Genomic DNA, 19,179 nt, shown 5'->3' on the forward strand with positions numbered 1-19,179 from the left:
TGATCTGTGGCACTAATCGCTCCTCATACAGCCTACCCTCCCCCTTCTCCGTAGTTTTCACACAGGGACAGCCTACGTGTTTCCTCTTGAGGTAAAGTGCACGGTGCGTCTCTTCACACGCAAGGCGATGGATTTACAGCTCCGCGGGTTTGGTCCCTGTGTTTGAGCAAATTTGAAAATCCAGTCACTTCACTGTTGTTATTCACATCTTCCGCCTTCTCTTCATCATCATCAGGAGCACCAGCGGGAGCAGAGAGGAGAAGAAGATGGGGTGCTGCTCGGCGCGATGCATGCTGATCCTCCTGTGTTGTCTGCAGTTGGTGAGATGTTTTTCTCTCTTTCACATGATGCTTCGACATAAACACATCTGCTTGCACATCAGGCCTGCTGCTGTCCTTCCCCCTGAGCACTGATGACACTTCAGTACCAACTTTTACCATTAAAAATCACTTACATTACATTCAAAAGCTGCATTTTTCACGAGTTAATTACCAGAGAAGACTTGTGGTTTATTTTGATGAGAAAGTTCCTTTGCTGTTGTTTTTAAGTCTTCAGCTTTTATATTTTTATAACATGCAAAATATTATATATTAATATTTTAGCAATCACAAAACTTAAATAACTGTTTATCATATTCTTTATTGTTTATTTTATATCCCTCCATTTACATTGTCCTTATTAACTCGGCATTAGCTGCATTATCTGCAAATTAAAATCAAATTCAAAAGTAGAGGAATGACTACTCCATTAATTGATAACATTGATTGACAGAAAATTACTCAGCAACAGTTTAGATGATTGTTTAATCAATGTCTTTAGAAAAAAAAAAGCCATAATCCGCTGGTTAAAGCTTCACTAAGGTCAATTTTCGCAAGTTTTCTTGGTTGTTTGTGATATTTAAGAGAATACTTTCTCTTAAATATCACAATTGGTCAGATAAAACTGTCAATACAAAGGCTCTGGAAAATTATGATGAGCATTTTTTACTACTTTCTGGTCATTTACAGTCCAAACAAATCAACTCATTAATCAATAATGACAGTAAGTGTTGGCTGCAGCACGACTAAAATGATATTTTTTGTGAAACATATTTAAACTAAGATTATTATAGTTAAAGGATTAAATGAAAAGCAGCGACCGCCCACTGCTACACCACAATGAAGAGCTGCACCCACTTTGTCTTCCTCCTCTCTGTTTCCCACCCTGCCCCCCCTCCTTCATGTCTGACTGGGGCTCCGACCTCAGAGGACACAACATTATAACCCAGGTCTGCATGCTTTGTCCCTCATGGCTTGGTTGCCTTGACAACTTACTGGGAAGAAAAAAAATTACAAGCAAAAGATCACTGACTAACAAGCCAGTGGCAACACACAGTCTCACCAGACACAGACCTGACAGAGTGAATGTGTTTAATAACTCATCATTTCTGTTTCTGACCCAACAGATAACTGCTCTGGAGAGGCAGGTGTTTGACTTCCTGGGCTACCAGTGGGCTCCCATCATGATCAACTTCTTTCACATTATCATGGTCATCCTGGGCCTGTTTGGTGCCATCCAGTACAGATCACGCTACGTGATTATGGTGAGGAAACTGTCTGATATAAAGCAGCAGAAAACTGAATGTGGCTTTATACCAGTGGTTCCCTTTTTTCTGGATTATTACCTCTGAAAGGAACAGTTCAACCTTTTGGGAAATTTGCTCATTTGATTAGAAGACTGATCCCACTCTCACATCTGATTAGCTTAGCTTAGCATAAAGACTGTAAACGTAAGAAATAATCTACAAAATGTACTTAAAATAACAAAAGTAAAAGTACTTGTACTGCAGTAAAATGTCCTCTGTGACTGATATATTATTATATATGACATTATTAGATTGTCAACACCGATGCATCAGTGTATAAGCAGCATTTTGTTATTGTAGCTGCTTCAAGTGGAGTTAGTTTTATTTACTTTCTGAACAGTTTTATAGTTTAGTTCTGTGGTTTCCAACCAAGCAGTGAGACCCCTCCAAAGGGTCACAATGTAAATCTGAGTGGTCATAAATGTGGGAGGAAAGAAGAGAGAACAAATTTCTATTTCACAAATTGTTCCTCTGATCTTTACTTTGTGAAACATTTGACAAATTACCTCTTTTATGTTTAGAACTGTAGATGGGAAATCAGTCACTGCTAACAACTCATAAAGAAACATGACAAGAGCAGTCACACACTGAGTTTTCAATGGGGTGGGGGTGGGGTGGGGTGGGGGGGTCACAGCTGACAAATAAATGTAGTAGAGCTAAGTTACTAACTAGCCTCCTCTCATTTAACTCTCAGAAAGAAAGTGAATAAGTGCATTTCCTTGCAAATTAAAACCATCTGCCTGACTCCTCTTCAAGCAAAGAGCAATTTCTTCCTCTTTTGTCTGTTTGCTTTTATTCGCCTTTATTCAAACGCGACAAAAGTGTGACAATAAAGTGGAACATGAAGGAATATGATGAGAAAAACACAAGAGAACAACTGAGGAAAAAAAACATTTAAACATCAAGAGGAAACAACTGCTGTGATATGCAGAGTAAAGTCGGGTATTTGTGTGTTTGTTCGTGTCTGTGTGCATTAAGGCGTGTTTCGATTTGCATGAGGACAAATGACAATGTCAGAGCTCAGAGAGAAAACAAAACAATAGTAAGGATAACAATCACTATTATTACCATCACCACTCGTCTTTATTAACACCTTATAATGATAAAACTCAGGAGCAGCATGTGGATTGTCTGAAGTAGTGACAGTATCCAGTGTTTCAGGATTAGGACCTTTGTAGGAAAAGCGAGGAGCCATCTGCTGCACAGTGAAGAAGAAATGTTGGTTTCATTTATTTTCAGTGTGACGTTGTGTCTTTGTTTCTGCTCAGTACCTGCTGTGGACGTTGTTGTGGGTTGGATGGAATGTCTTTGTGAGCTGTCTCTACTTGGATTTGGGAGGGCTTTCAAAGGTAAGTCTAATGGTCACGTTAAGTGTCGGATAATTAGAGACCCACACAGCTACAGCGCCTAAATACTGTGTTCAGCTCTTTCTAAGTCTCAGGCCCATATCTCCAATTACAGACACACATGGGCTGTACAGTTTCTGTTCTTAAAAGATTTGGTCTCATGAAGTGACAGTAGCTGTTTATGTCCTCTGTCTACAGCAACACATATCAAATTGTCATTTTCTAACTTATAATGATAAGTGGATGTGATAAAATAATGATTTTATTAATTGTGAAAAAAATAATCCATTCAAATCTTCAGAATTTTATCATTTCTCAAGATATTAATCAAGTAACAGTACCAAACATTTACTCCAGAAATATAACATTTTCTATCATTAGTAAATTAATCAGAACAAAGGGAGGAACGGGTTCTGCTTGTTTCCTTTAGGTTTAATCTCTTGAAATCCACCAGCCAGAAACAAAAGTCCATAGAAAATATATGTAATTTAAGATTTTTTCTCTGATGGTCAGACTGAGTTTAAAAACGTCTTTGGGGTCTGATAACTTCTGATGTGAATTTGTTGGTATTTTCAACATTTTATAGACAAAATAAATCACCTACAAATCAGCTGACAGCTTAATCAATAATGGAAATACATGTTAAACAACATCTTGTTGAAAGTACTCCTGATCCTTGCTGCACATCACATTCTTCCCCCCATCTTTCTTACACTCTGTACTGCACTCAATATAATAAAACAGAATATCTGGGAGCTGAAAAGTTGCTTTCATGTCTGTCCTGCCTGTTTCGTCACTGCAGGACAGTGATATTCTCTCCCTCGGCGTGTCGTCACATCGCTCATGGTGGAAGGACAACGGGCCAGGGTGTGAGAGTGAGGGCCTTCCCTCCGCCGAGTGGCACAACCAGCAAAACCCTGAGCTGACCACGGTGCTGAGCTGCTGGCTGGAATACCAGTACATAGAAATCCTGCACTGCATCGTCCAGCTCCTCGTATCAGTGAGTCTCTGCCTCATTCATCACATTAGTTATGTGTGAAATCACCATTTAAATCCTGTAACACTAAACAAGTGAAAATGTCAACAGAATTACAACAAGCTTTTAAAACTTTAATTGAAAAGCATATTTATTTACCATTATAAATGTTTTACTATCAATAAATATGCATCTGCACACACAGGAATGAGCTGTTGCTTGGCAACAGCAAATGTAAATTGGAAAACACAGACTAGAACATTAAAGAACGGCTTCACATTATCACACTGATATCTAGTGGTAGTTAGTGTGCAGAGTTCCTCAGCTGCACCTACAGCTTCTGTATAATGGATACAGTTTGTTTTGTTCAGTCAAAACACACAAATATTTAGTTAACAATGATATATGACAGAGAAAAGCAGCAAATTGTCTCTTTTTTGAGGGAGAAATGTGCAAATTTATTAGTCATTTTTTTCCCACGTTTTTATGCTTGAAAAATGACTGAAATAATTATGAAAGTAGTTGATAAAAATAATCATTATAGCTCTAATTGAGATACTGTATCTCTAAATGTATAGCCTTAAAAAATACATATTGAAGTGGTGTTAAATACATGAATGAATAACTACAAATGTCTAAACATCTAGAAAACTAAAAAAAATCCTGTAGCTATTATCCTCAGTTTGTAGCTTTAGGTGACAGCTCATGTTTTTAACATTCGTGTGAATTTGTATTTCTGATAAATTAACACAAAAAAGCCACCACACTATTTTTCTCAGTTTTAGTTCAGTTTTTTTGGTAATAGGGTCAATTATTCTAGTTAACATAGTCATGTTTATGGCCCATGGTTCATGGAAAACATGATATTTTTGTGCCATTAAGTATAAATCTCCTGTGAGATTAACCTGATGTACTTTTTTGGAATGTGGTAGGAGTTTCCTCTCCCTGTACAGGAGCTCTGTAGATCTGTGGACATGTTAGGCCTTTTCACAGCAGACATTTTGATTTGTCAAAGTACAAAAAGCAAAGGTTATTCATTATTCAATCATTTGTTTTTAATCATTTATTATTTACACCCCTGCTTTTCCTGCATGACAAGTCAAAATGTAAAAAAAAAAAAAAGCTTATAAAGGTCAAAAGAATCTTTCATTATTCTTTGAAATGAATAACATGCTTTTAGATAAAGTAAACCTCCCCCCAAAACACACACTTTACATTGCATGTAATTAACATTCATATATTTTTGTATTAACTTCCACAGCTCCTGGGATTTGTTTACGCCTGCTATGTTGTCTGCACTTTTTCAGATGAGGAAGACAGCTGTAAGTATGATGTCCACGCACAGAAGAGATGACATGAAACCACAGATATCATTTATTTGACAAATACATATTTTTGCGTGTAGTTTATCATTTAATTCATAATAATCCATAACAAGGAAGCATCACTGTGATATGTTTGATGTTTGATCTGTCTGTATTGTACTCCTGTCTTTTCCATTTTTATAATTACACTTTCCTTTACATTTGTGGGATCGATTTGTGTTTGTGTATCATTTATTTATGTTCTTCTTTTCCCATTTATTATAGTTAATTTCATTGGTGAATTTCATCATCCATCCAAACCTTCTCAGTTGCTCTTCTAGTGTAAAGACTCGATGGGTAGGTATCACTGCCAGTCTCTCTATGACAGTTTCACCATCTTTTCTTTGTTCAACATCTTATACATGTTTTTATAATTTTGTTCAGATTATAAATAAACCACAAAAAGAATGTGGCTGGGAAAAGCTGAGAAGGAACCAGGAAGAAGATGAAACAGCTCTGAAGACTTTCATCATGTGTCTGCTTCAGCTGTCAATAAAACATCTGTCACAGATGCTGAACCTTGCTGTGCTGTACACACTGTCCAGAGTCAAGAGGGGAGATGCCAGTATATCACTGTAGAAAGTGCGTAAACCTACTTATAATGTGTTTTTTCCTCAGGCCTCAAGTGCTGTATATCTAAACAAAAGTCTACCTGAGTGTGTGTGTGTGGTTGAGTGTGTGTGTGTGAGAGAGATGGAAATCACTGGATATTAAGCACTCAAGTGCAGCTGTCTTAAAGAAAAGTGTGATTTGAAGTGTGTAAATAAGTAGTTGTTTCTCTGATGTTATAAAAAATGTATAAATTATTCACGTGTCATTTCAGTTAGAAATGTAGAGTATGATATAATTCAGTCAAATAAACCACAACTACTACACAGCTTGTATTGGAGTGCTGCACAAATTTCTTTATCATTATAGAATAAACAAATCTCATGAAAAGAAAAAAAAACAACAACTGATCTGATTAACAAGTACTCTCTGTGTAGCCAAAGCCAGATAATACAGTCTTCTGGTCCATAGAGCTCCATTGTTGTTCATTGACAAACACATTGTTGGTTTTGGCATTTTCACAAGACTCCTTTGCAATAAGAAAAATATTAAATAACATCAAACGTAAACATTTATAAGACTGCTTCATTTAGACTGCTGGTTGGCTCCCTAAAATCACTTTCGTTCTTTATCCTTTTTATGATGGGCAAAAAGTAGCTATTACACACACAGCAGCAGACCATTATTTTCACTCTTTTCATTAGATTAATAAAGTATTTTTAACACTTCATTAGGTACAGCAAAGGTCATATAAAATGGTGCAAACTTTGAAAAAGCCAGGGTTCGTTGAAGCTCATTTATTGATTAATTATAAAAACTGAAAGCAGGATTTGGAGTCATATTTAGATTTGTGTATGTGGAATTTACCAAGAACCAACAACAACCAGTAGATACTAATGTGACTACAAGAGTTTAAGGTTGCTGTCATTAAAATTGGGATTTTGTCCGTAGAAAAAATATATTTCAGGATTTAAAAAAGAAAGAAAAAGAAAGCTGTGTATTTTAACAGGGGCCAAATGGATTAAGTGTTTGGTCTATAAAATGCCAGAAAATTGTCAATGTCAATTCCAGACAATAATTTCAGACTGTAATTCTGGCTTTAAAATGACTGAAACTTTAGCTCATCTTGTTAATTTTCTAGTAATCGATTAATCATTGCAGCTCTACTTTATTAACTAACGCCCAGGCTACACGGGCTTAAACTAGTTGTTGTTGAAGCTTGTCAACTTAATTGGGATTTTTTTCCGCAGAAAGTTTTATTTCAGTAAATTATCAAAATAGAAAACGGCGTATTTTAGTGTGAATTTAACGTAAACAGTAGAACCGATCTGCGGCTGCTAGGTAGCAGCGGACGCGTCGTTTACGTCACTGATGTCATTTCCGCCCCTCAGACCCCGGATGAAGCTGCCATTGGGGCAAGTGAGCAGGGCCACCGAGGCTGGTCGGATTTTAATTTAACGGTGAGGGGGGGTCGGACCGGATTGAAGCCCCGCTGGATTAATGTCGACAGGACGGTGCGGAGTGCCAGCAGGGCCACGACAAGCAAACTGTCCGCTCCGAGCAGAGACACCGGCTAACGGCTGCTGCTAACTGTGTTTAACTGTTAGCAAAGTAACGCGGAGCAGCCTCTCCAGCTATTAGCCTCACACACGGCGGACACACTGAACGTCTTGTCAGGGCTTAACACAACACCTGGTGGATGAATGATGTCTGCCGCTAGTATCGACCCTCAGGTAAGCAGCGGAGAGGGGGTACACACGCTCATCTTCAGGTTTTTATTTTCCACAGGGAGGTGAGATGTGCGGTGTGTGCACCCCACTCTGAAGACGATGCCACCGCTGCCAGCTAGTCAGCTAGTTAGCCAGCTGAGAGGGAGGGGGTGGGGGGTTAGCTGGAAAACTGGTAAATAACGAAGGCCTGGACCACAGCTTCCAGTGGATATCTGACTGCCAGACGATGGCATAACGTAACACATCGCTCGGCGCTGATGTTTTTTGTGTGTCAGTCTGGTTTTCAGACGAATTGTCCGAATACATCTCCGGCTAATGTGTAATGCTCTGAATAACATCCGTCACCCATGCAAGGCTCTCTTGTTTTTTTCCTCCTTTCACATGCACTCCTCCTCTATCAATATGACCACCAAGACATCGAAGGGACAAGATGCAAGCAAAGGTAAGAGAGAAACCATTAACGTACCCCCAGATGTCTCTGTGTGTTACACATTAATCAGTTTAGCACCCTGGTTAGCATAGTACATACCTGTAAACTGATACTCCACAAGGTACCGTGCGAAAGTTTCAGGCACAAAAACTGAAGTGAGGATGCTTTCAAAAGGTGCAGTAAACAGAAAAAATATCTTCTAGGTTCAGTTGTGCACAATTTTTCAAGTTACCAGACGGGTATGTTTTTCCAAGCATCTTGGAGAACTTGCCACAGCTCTTCTTCTCCTTCTGTCTCTATGTAATGCCAGACTCCATGATGCTGAGACCAGGGCTCTAGTGGGGCCATACCATCTAATGCCAGGCTCTTATTGTCTCTGAAAATATGTTATTATGTCTCTAACTGTATGTTTGGGCCTGTCATGCTGCAAGAATCTAAACATCTAAAGCTTTTGCGCAGTACTGCCTGAGGTATTGTTATGTCAACAGTGAAAATGAAATGTCTTTGCATTATTATATATTGTGATTCGTGCTTGTTTTTTAGCCATGCAGTAATGACATACACATCATGGGGAGGGCAAACAGCTGATGAATTGGAAACAGCTTGCACATTTCAAAAGGTCAACCCTTCGAAAGGTTACATTTATTCAGCTGACAGGGGAATCTATTTTAAATCTCCACACAACACTGTACATCGGTTTTTAGTTCCCTGATTATAGATTTAGTCTAGCCTTATAAATATTGGTGGTGCATGCTGCACAGTTACTGACGTGTCATAAACAATGTATTAGTATTAACGCAGAAGACATGTTATTTGCATATTTCCACGCATCAGCAGTGACTGTGTCCTGAATCAGGTGATATCATGAGAAATATCTGCTGTTTTAATGATATTATATACAGTACAGTACAGGTATTTTAGGCTTCATAATAGAGTTTGCTTTATTAGATTGTTTGAAACTATTTTAAAAATCAGATGTGCAGATTTGACATCAATCTGATTTTATTGCAGCCTTTCCAGTTTCAGTGCAGAATGGCTCCCTCCACCAGAAGGATACAGTCCACGACAATGACTTTGAGCCCTATCTCACCGGCCAGTCCAATCAGGTGGGAAGCACCTCTGAGTTTGAATCATTTTAGCATCAATTTTACAACATTCTTTTGCCTTAACAAATGATCTTTATTGCGTTTCTGTTTGTAGAATAACAGCTATCAGTCCATGACAGACCCTTATCTGTCCAGCTACTATGCCCCCTCCATTGGATTTCCTTACCCTCTCAGTGAGGCTCCTTGGTCTACAGGAGGTGACCCACCGATTCCCTACCTGACGCCCTATGCCCCCCTCAGCAATGGAGACCATCACTTCATGCATGACACAGTGTTTGGGCAGCCGGGTGGGCTCAGCAGCAGCATCTATCCTCACAGGTTTAACTTTTTCCCTGAGAACCCGGCCTTCTCGGCCTGGGGCACCAGTGGTTCTCAGGGCCAGCAGACTCAGAGCTCAGCCTATGGGGGCAGTTACAGCTACCCACCCAGCTCTCTAGGAGGCACCTTAGTCCCTGATGGTCAGACAGGTTTCCATAGTGACACCCTGAGCAAGGCTCCAGGTATGAATAGCCTAGAGCAAGGCATGCTGGGCCTAAAAATAGGTGGGGATGTGACAGGAAGTGGCTCAGGTGTGAAGAGTGCAGGCTCTGTGATCGGTGGAGGTGGCAGCGTAGCTGCAGCTGTTGCCACGGGCAACGGCGGCACACCAATCGGAATGCCCCCTCCGAAACCTACATCGTGGGCTGCTATTGCAAGTAAACCTGCCAAGCTGCAGCAACAAAAGACCAAGAACAAGCCTGGCACACCCATAGCTGGAGGAGCTCTGCCTCCACCCCCCATTAAACACAACATGGACATTGATACATGGGATAATAAAGGGACTGCTACCAAGATGGCCCCTCCCTTGCCTCCCCACCACCACCATCACCATCACCAACAGCACCAGCCACAGCTTCACTCCCATGCTCCCAGTCTCCTACCTCCCCTGCAACAGTCCCTACAGTCTGCCCAGTCCCTTGTGCAGCAGATGACCATGCAGGGGCCTCCACCTCCTCCGCAATCTTACCAGAACCACAACTCTGCTCCAACACCTCAGACCCGCTGGGTAGCCCCACGCAACCGCAACTTGTGCTACGGTGGCGGAAGCCTGGACAGCAGCGGCTCCTCTAATGGTGGCGGTGTTGGTAACGGAGGTGGAGGGGGTGGGGGTTTGCCTCCAGAGCCAGGATCAGAGTCCCACCCTGTGCTGGAGAAGCTGCGAGCGGCCCACAGCTACAACCCCAAGGAGTTTGACTGGAACCTGAAGAACGGCCGTGTGTTCATCATCAAGAGCTACTCTGAGGATGACATCCACCGCTCCATCAAGTACTCCATCTGGTGCAGCACGGAGCACGGCAACAAGCGTTTGGACTCAGCCTACAGAGCGATGAACTCTAAAGGTCCCGTCTACTTGTTGTTCAGTGTCAACGGCAGCGGCCATTTCTGCGGTGTGGCAGAGATGCGCTCACCCGTGGACTATGGCACCAGTGCTGGTGTTTGGGCGCAGGACAAGTGGAAGGGAAAGTTTGATGTGAACTGGTTGTTTGTTAAGGACGTGCCTAATAGCCAGCTGCGCCACATCCGCCTGGAAAATAATGACAACAAGCCAGTCACCAACTCACGTGACACTCAAGAGGTTCCTCTAGAGAAGGCGAAGCAGGTGCTCAAGATTATCGCCCAGTACAAACACACAACCTCTATCTTTGATGACTTTTCCCACTATGAGAAGAAGCAGGAGGAGGAGGAGGTGGTGAAAAAGGTAGTGATTTCTTTGAGACTTAACACCTGGCACTTGGGTTATAGAAAATAATATGTTTAGGGACCGTATGAAAATTACTGGGGTGGGGAGAAACCTTTAAAAATGCACTGTATTCCTCAGTTTTAATACTTTATTTTGACCTTCCTTACAGCCAAAAATATATTTTTAATTGCATAGTATTGAACTGATACAATTCATTTCTTAAATTAAGGTCATGTAGCACAGTGTAAACATGTAATGTGTTAACAGAACATTGATTTTCACACTGTGCACCACCAAATTTCTCTTTAATTTATTGTTAACATTTAAATTTGTGATAAACAAGGCTGCTGAAGGTCTTGAGTGATGTAACATTTTCACATAACCCCCCCAAATAATAAAGACACTAATGACTAATGATGTGTCTTAATATAGATTTAGTTCCCTCCCTGACTGTCATAATTAAACCACTTACATAATTCTGGGCCACATAACCAGATGTGGTTTGATTTGGAGCCGTTTCACCTGCTTGTCCGAGTGTGATGAGGAAAATAATATATGGGCTAAGAAAAAACTCTAGCCTCCCATCAACCAAAATAAAAATGATCCTCCTCTATACTTAATAGTATTTATACAGTCCCTTATTTTTAAGCTGGTTTTCACTTTTTTTTCCTTTTTTGTATGTGTTGGTCATTGATTTGAAATGAGAGGGAGGTTTGCTGATTAAATATTTAAATATGCTTGTATTAAAAGGCATGAGATTTATATTCCTAATGTGACTTTTCAGTAAAGCTTTGCATATTTTATTTTTCCTAACAGGGCTATGAGCCTGTGTCAATACAGAGCCGATCCAGAATCGATCAGGTAAGGTTGATGATGATGATGATTATCTTACATCTCTCTCTAGGATAGGGCTGAGCTGAGAATATTAATATTTTTGTGAGACATCATGAAGTTAATGTTTAATGCAATGAACCACTGGTTTGCATTTCACCAGACAAAATTTTGTGTTAAAAAGACCTTTAAAATCAGAGGTCAGGACAACAGAAATTTTCAGTATGATAACATAATATGATCAAGTTAGCACAATGTAATCCAGCTAAAAGTCAGTTAATGATATTATTGAATCATCCTTCCCTTCTTTGGGTGTGATTTTCAGACTTTTGTGACTTACTGCTTTTAAAAATCACAGTGTTGCCCTGTAAAAATTACAGGTGACTTATGAGATATTGATCGATCATATCCAATAATTTCTTGGTTTTTATTCCCTCTCCATCCAGGATCGTCAGAAGTGAACAGAAGATGATGAGCCTCTGACAGGTCGATCAACGGTCGTGCTCGGACGGACATGCTGAAATCTAGATTTAAGAAAACACACACGGACACAAAGAAATTGAAAACTAATATTTTTTTCTATTTAATTTTGTTAACTTTGGCCCATGTCAAACTTTTGAGCCACATTGCTCCTGGTTCCCAGTCTTTAAGATGAGTGCAGGGATGAAGCTAGTTCCACCAGTTGAATCGCTTCAATAATCTATATTTTTCTTGTTTTTTCTGTATTTTTTAGCCTTATAAATCTCTATCGCTACCCTGGAACTTGCATTCTTAACTAAATATAAATATCTGCACGTCTGTTTTGAAAATCTCTCTTGACAACATGCTGCTGATATTCAGTGACTGTTCACTTTGTGGTTTGTGTGTTGGAGAAATGTTAAGTGCTTGTATCGGTTAATCTTAACGAGTGAACAACACTTTATTGACAAATGTCTGCTATCTGTGTGTGGCCAGTTGTATTTTATATTATCAGAAGAAAAAACTTCTATAATGCCCCTTTTTTCATGTAAGGGGTGTTTTACTTTGGTGGAGGAATGTGTATACTGAAAGTTTCTGTATGCATAGACATAATCGTGCAAGGTTGTGACATTAGAAAGCATAAATGTTAGAAAAATATTTTGAATAATGTATCACCTGGCTTACGACTGATATAAATTTAACATTAAGGAGAATTTTTTTTCTCTCTCCAGAGTGGAGCCTTAACATTTCTGTTCAGCAGTAGTGTAAATGTTTTTTTTTTTGTTTGTTTTTTGTTTTTTTGGGTCCCAGTACTGTACCTCAAAAATTTCAGCTAGAGATTCAGGGAAAAGATGTCTAGAGAACAAATGCTCATAAAGGTGGTCCCTCTCTTTCTTATTTAGAGCAACACAGTGTAACTTTGCTGAGCAACAGCGCCCTCTGCAGCCTCGAGTGGCAATTAATTCTGTTGAGCTCTGAGTCTGAACGGGAAAGTGATATTCATGTACAGAAAACAAAGCTTATTGTTGGCTTGAACGGAGCTCTGACTGCATAGCTCCTCTCACTGAACTGAAACGTGGCTAAATGGTGTATATTACCCATGATCCCCAGCCCCAGAGCTGGAAGTACTGTCACTGTATGTCCAATTAGAAAATCTTGATATTTTCAAAGTTTCCTCACCAGATATCAGAGATAAATGGTTATTTTTTAATGATTTCAGAGTCTTTTAACTGATCTACAGTTTGGCATTACTCTTCTATTCTCACTATTATAAGTCAGTGTACTGTCAAAATGATTTTGAAGCTGTTGTTTTAAGGCAAAATAGTTGCATTATGTTGCTTTACGTGATGGGAATACAAATATGCTGTTTGAGTTCAGGTTTCTATCAAGACAAAATTTGCTTTCTGTCTATTTCCCTGCTACAGTGACTTTTTATTTCCCTCTCTTCCCTGGTACTCGTTTATGAGATTCCGAAGGAAATGTAGCATGTACTGCTTTTAAAACTCAAAGCCAGGCCTGCCACTTTGATTTTTTTGTTTCTTGTTCTTTCTTAACATCATTATAATCTCTGCATTTTCATCATTTTCATTGCTATAACCTATCTACGTCATCCTCAGAAAATGTAAGCTTTAATGTACCGGCATTTCTAACTGAGATCGCCTCAAAATGTTTAATTGTAGCATTATACTTAACTGATTTATTGTCAAGTGTATGAACACCCAGAGACTAGCCTATATGGTATATGTTTGTGACTTTTTTTAAATTGCTTGCTGTATTTGTGTGTATGTGTGTGTATGCTGGAGTGAAAGAAAAGAGAGGGAGTATGACTGTGGAGCAACCAGAGTTATATAACGGTATTGGAATATAGATAAAATTTATGCAAAAGAAAAAAAAAAGTTTTAAGTCACCCCTGAATTAAATATCCATTGTATCAGAGGTCACTATCACACTCTTAGATTTGATCATGTTCATTATTAAAGATATACTTATCTGTTGTTTGTGGTTTTTATTATTATTATTATGGTCCAGAAGCACAAATATGGATTGGTCATTTATCTATTTTAAATGTTGTTGTTACCAGTGATGTGAGTTTGGTTTTTGTGAGTTTGAAGGAGTTTTGAAGACACTCCAGTCCTGAAAAAAAAGAATCTTAAGTGTCTTATAATCTTTATGCTTATAATACATCCATGATCCTACCTTCCCCGTGGCTGTATTTTAAGAGCAATCAGAGGCAGTTGCGAAGCGTAACAAGACTCAGCTGGCCAATTGGCGTCTTTTCTACAGTTGTTGGCTTACGTGTGTTGTCATTGGCTACGTCCTGTGTCGTCATTTGCTGCGACGTGACTCGTCATTGGCGAAATCCTCTGGGAGGAGCGCAGAGAGGCGGGGAAACGAAGTCGGAAAACATATTTAAACCAACATTTGAACTGTTTCTTCGGTTTGTCAGTACTGTGAGACAACTTAATTACCGAGGAAGCCTGGATGCTAAAACAAGCCCCGGAGCTGCTCTTTTGTCGAACACGAGTGAGACTGGTCGCTGAACACACCTGCGGCAGGAAGGTAAGGCTAAAGAGCGAACTAGCTAGCAGCGAGCGTTAGCGTTTAGCATTAGCCTTCTCTTTTAATTACATCTTTTTTGACATTATTTGTGTTTTCAAACGTTTATATCGCGAGGGTAAGAGTGTGTTTAATCGTATGTGATTAATCGTGACTGAGGCGTCCCTGACATGAGTTGTGGACCCCCAGCGTGGACAGGTGAAAACACAAGCTCTTGATAGTCTCTTTAAATCCCTGTTGTAATTGTTTACAGCCATTTTACCGACATTTTGCGCCCCTTTGTAACTCTCTGCTCCAGCCTGGTCATTTAAGTCAATTTATAGCGGTCTGTCATGTCGTTGTTTGTGTCTATTTGTGGTCATTGTGTATTATATGGCGTCTGCACCTGAATGTCGTTAACATTAGCATTATCTTTTAATGCTTTTCTCTTTTAGGTCCGTCAAATTTTATTTGTAATAGTCAAGCCTTTAGCGTTTAGTTTCCACTGTTGTGTTCTCCAACATGGTGTGAGTTTTGTAATTAGTTAATCAACGTTTCAAGTGTTGTACTTGTGTTTTCCAGGTTTACTTGTTGTTACTTGTTGCTACTGCAGCCTGGACAGACACCAACAGGTATGTGTTTGAAACATTTACCCAGTCTGAAAAATATGTGTTGATGAGCTGAATTATTAATGTCAGCAGTCGCTTTCGGTCTTTCCATTTGGTGTCACTGGATAAATTCCAGCTCAAACCTTGGTATTTAATGAATTTATTACTGAATGTAATAGGAACTGATCAATTGTGTCTATTAAATCAGAAAAAGTACTCACTGTAATTGCTCAGCGCTCAGGGTGACTTTTTCAGATGTCTTGTTTTGCTTGTATTTACTATTTATCATATGATAGAGAAAACTATTTAATTCTCGCCTCTCAAGCCTCCGTCTTGAAACAAACATTTGGAATCCTTGGTTTTAAAAAAATGTGTATAATAGTTGTCAAAGTTTTGTCTGTGGACAAATTGACTATAGCTCTCCTCACCTTCTCACCAAACAATATCAAATACATCAGAATTAACAAATGCTAAATCTTAACTTCAGAGTGATTGTACATGATCTGAAATTCTTAATCTTGTGTATGCCCTAGACACACTAGACTACACTGTACAAAACAGTATCAATTCTACAAATAAAACAATGGAGTGAGTTATTCATTCAAGTGTGTTAATTTTAACTGTGAGTCAGAGGGTGATTAAAATATGTAAAAATATCTTTATAGTATATAACGACCAGTTCTATGCTTAATTAATTTTTTTCGCATAAGTTGTTGTTAAGATCTTTCTAAATTTGGTTGTTATTCATTAAACGAAAACAACACAAAACAAAGACATTTTAAATATGTGTTAATAAGAAGAAGGTTGAAATGTGAAATAATGATTCTGTGTGTGCCCATATGTGGTGGAAAAAATACTCAGACTTTTTACTGAAGAATAATAAACAACACAAGCTAAAATCCAGCATTCAAAAATTTACTTTACTTCAGTGATTTGTTGATGGACAGACAATTATCATTTTACTTTTTCCCAAATATTGGTTGTTGTTGTTTCTGTTCATTTTCTGAGACAGCTGTCTAATGTTTGTTAAATGTTCTGTTTCAGCTGTAATGTTGAATATATATCTGTGTTTTCATGGTTACACTGTTGATGAGGAATAGGTAGTAGTGTATTGATCATTTTCCTTTGTATGTTTCTCTTTGATTTCCTCCAGGTGTCACCACTTTGTCCACGACATCGTCCATGATCGGAGAGACATTGTTGAGGATGAGGGAGACATCGTCCATGATCAGAGACATTGTCCATGGTCGCAGAGACCTTGTCAAAGATGAGAGAGACATTGTCCATGATCAGAGACATTGTCCCATGCTTCGTAGAGACCTTGCGATAGAATCGGCGGAGACGGGGGTCACCGATTTGACGGCATTGCCCGCGATCATGGAGACATTGTCGATGATCACAGAGACAGCGTCTATGATCTCAGAGACATCATCCATGATCACAAAGACATTGTCCATGATCACAGAGACTTTGTCCATAATCTCAGAGACATTGTCCGCGATCACAGAGACGTAGTTCAAGATCACAGTCTTCGTACAATGAAGAAATTCTTTAAGACCAGGACAGAGGCCTCCAGGTAATTCACAAACTGCTTTACATCAACTGTCCAACACAGAGCACTGACATTAAATTGTTTATGTTCAGTATTCAGTATAATAGTATTTCATTTTCTGAAACAGCCCACCTAATGTCTGTTAAAATTTCTGTTTGAGCTGTAATGTTGAATATTTATCTGTGTTTTCATGGTTACACTGTTGATGAGGAATAGGTAGTAGTGTATTGATCATTTTCCTTTGTATGTTTCTCTTTGATTTCCTCCAGGTGTCACCACTTTGTCCACGACATCGTCCACGATCGCAGAGACTTCGTCCATGATCGGAGAGACATTGTTGAGGATGAGGGAGACATCGTCCATGATCAGAGACATTGTCCATGGTCGCAGAGACCTTGTCAAAGATGAGAGAGACATTGTCCATGATCAGAGACATTGTCCCATGCTTCGTAGAGACCTTGCGATAGAATCGGCGGAGACGGGGGTCACCGATTTGACGGCATTGCCCGCGATCATGGAGACATTGTCGATGATCACAGAGACAGCGTCTATGATCTCAGAGACATCATCCATGATCACAAAGACATTGTCCATGATCACAGAGACTTTGTCCATAATCTCAGAGACATTGTCCGCGATCACAGAGACGTAGTTCAAGATCACAGTCTTCGTACAATGAAGAAATTCTTTAAGACCAGGACAGAGGCCTCCAGGTAATTCACAAACTGCTTTACATCAACTGTCCAACACAGAGCACTGACATTAAATTGTTTATGTTCAGTATTCAGTATAATAGTATTTCATTTTCTGAAACAGCCCACCTAATGTCTGTTAAAATTTCTGTTTGAGCTGTAATGTTGAATATTTATCTGTGTTTTCATGGTTACACTGTTGATGAGAACTAGGTAGTAGTGTATTGATCATTTTCCTTTGTATGTTTCTCTTTGATTTCCTCCAGGTGTCACCACTTTGTCCACGACATCGTCCACGATCGCAGAGACTTCGTCCATGATCGGAGAGACATTGTTGAGGATGAGGGAGACATCGTCCATGATCAGAGACATTGTCCATGATCGCAGAGACCTTGTCAAAGATGAGAGAGACGTTGTCCATGATCAGAGACATTGTCCCATGCTTCGTAGAGACCTTGCGATAGAATCGGCGGAGACGGGGGTCACCGATTTGACGGCATTGCCCGCGATCATGGAGACATTGTCGATGATCACAGAGACAGCGTCTATGATCTCAGAGACATCATCCATGATCACAAAGACATTGTCCATGATCACAGAGACTTTGTCCATAATCTCAGAGACATTGTCCGCGATCACAGAGACGTAGTTCAAGATCACAGTCTTCGTACAATGAAGAAATTCTTTAAGACCAGGACAGAGGCCTCCAGGTAATTCACAAACTGCTTTACATCAACTGTCCAACACAGAGCACTGACATTAAATTGTTTATGTTCAGTATTCAGTATAATAGTATTTCATTTTCTGAAACAGCCCACCTAATGTCTGTTAAAATTTCTGTTTGAGCTGTAATGTTGAATATTTATCTGTGTTTTCATGGTTACACTGTTGATGAGGAATAGGTAGTAGTGTATTGATCATTTTCCTTTGTATGTTTCTCTTTGATTTCCTCCAGGTGTCACCACTTTGTCCACGACATCGTCCACGATCGCAGAGACTTCGTCCATGATCGGAGAGACATTGTTGAGGATGAGGGAGACATCGTCCATGATCAGAGACATTGTCCATGATCGCAGAGACCTTGTCAAAGATGAGAGAGACGTTGTCCATGATCAGAGACATTGTCCCATGCTTCGTAGAGACCTTGCGATAGAATCGGCGGAGACGGGGGTCACCGATTTGACGGCATTGCCCGCGATCATGGAGACATTGTCGATGATCACAGAGACAGCGTCTATGATCTCAGAGACATCGTCCATGATCACAAAGACATTGTCCATGATCACAGAGACTTTGTCCATAATCTCAGAGACATTGTCTGTGATCACAGAGACATAATCCACGATCACAGAGTCTTGGTACAATGAAGAAGTTCTTTGAGACCAGGACAGAGGCTTCCAGGTAATTCACAAACAGCTTTACATCAACTGTCCAACACTGAGCACTGACATTAAATTGCTTATGTTCAGTATTTGATCATCAGTCTGAATAGTTCATAATTTGTCAGAAAATAGACTTGACCCATTAATGAAGTTTATTTAGATAGTTAATGTATGTATGTAACAGTTCAAAGATGAGGATAAAATCACTGTTACTGTGAGGTATTGGAAAGATAATAACCAGTTATGCCTTATTTTTCATTAATGTTGTGTTTGGA

At 39.6% G+C, this 19,179-nt stretch overlaps 2 protein-coding genes and 1 long non-coding RNA gene across 4 annotated transcripts; all 3 read left to right on the top strand.

Annotated features, from left to right (window-relative positions):
• The first annotated feature begins 47 nt into the window (after positions 1 to 47).
• nkain5 (sodium/potassium transporting ATPase interacting 5) lies at positions 48 to 6,407 on the top strand. Of its 2 annotated transcripts, XM_018674552.2 has the most exons (7): positions 48 to 320; positions 1,445 to 1,582; positions 2,893 to 2,973; positions 3,773 to 3,970; positions 5,208 to 5,268; positions 5,536 to 5,607; positions 5,695 to 6,407. In XM_018674552.2, exons 1-6 carry the CDS (start codon positions 267 to 269, stop codon positions 5,589 to 5,591), a joined length of 588 nt encoding a protein of 195 aa, XP_018530068.1. In that variant the 5' UTR covers positions 48 to 266; the 3' UTR covers positions 5,592 to 5,607; positions 5,695 to 6,407. The 2 variants fall into 2 exon arrangements, with proteins under 2 accessions (XP_018530068.1, XP_050927490.1); XM_051071533.1 differs by lacking the exon at positions 5,536 to 5,607.
• An 818-nt stretch (positions 6,408 to 7,225) lies between these two features.
• ythdf1 (YTH N6-methyladenosine RNA binding protein F1) lies at positions 7,226 to 14,129 on the top strand. Its single transcript, XM_018674559.2, has 6 exons — positions 7,226 to 7,592; positions 8,004 to 8,031; positions 9,031 to 9,125; positions 9,220 to 10,863; positions 11,662 to 11,706; positions 12,123 to 14,129. Exons 1-6 carry the CDS (start codon positions 7,563 to 7,565, stop codon positions 12,135 to 12,137), a joined length of 1,857 nt encoding a protein of 618 aa, XP_018530075.1. The 5' UTR covers positions 7,226 to 7,562; the 3' UTR covers positions 12,138 to 14,129.
• Positions 14,130 to 14,387: 258 nt separating this feature from the next.
• Positions 14,388 to 18,827, top strand: LOC127142613 (uncharacterized). The gene is made up of 6 exons (XR_007813516.1): positions 14,388 to 14,694; positions 15,253 to 15,302; positions 16,432 to 16,854; positions 17,100 to 17,543; positions 17,789 to 18,232; positions 18,478 to 18,827. It is a non-coding gene; the product is annotated as an uncharacterized LOC127142613 (long non-coding RNA).
• The last annotated feature ends 352 nt before the right edge of the window (positions 18,828 to 19,179 follow it).

The sequence above is a fragment of the Lates calcarifer genome, linkage group LG6, assembly GCF_001640805.2.
Source record: "Lates calcarifer isolate ASB-BC8 linkage group LG6, TLL_Latcal_v3, whole genome shotgun sequence".
Classification (NCBI taxonomy): Eukaryota; Metazoa; Chordata; class Actinopteri; family Centropomidae; genus Lates; species Lates calcarifer.

Bases quoted from the DNA above. Each gene is read 5' to 3' on its own strand.
- nkain5 (XM_018674552.2), top strand. From the start codon at position 267: ATGGGGTGCTGCTCGGCGCGATGCATGCTGATCCTCCTGTGTTGTCTG. The intron at 2,974-3,772 runs GTAAGTCTAATG...TCGTCACTGCAG, and splicing joins ATTTGGGAGGGCTTTCAAAG to GACAGTGATATTCTCTCCCT. The intron at 5,269-5,535 runs GTAAGTATGATG...CATTTATTATAG, and splicing joins TTCAGATGAGGAAGACAGCT to TTAATTTCATTGGTGAATTT.
- ythdf1 (XM_018674559.2), top strand. From the start codon at position 7,563: ATGATGTCTGCCGCTAGTATCGACCCTCAG. The intron at 7,593-8,003 runs GTAAGCAGCGGA...ATGACCACCAAG, and splicing joins CCGCTAGTATCGACCCTCAG to ACATCGAAGGGACAAGATGC. The intron at 10,864-11,661 runs GTAGTGATTTCT...TTTTCCTAACAG, and splicing joins AGGAGGAGGTGGTGAAAAAG to GGCTATGAGCCTGTGTCAAT.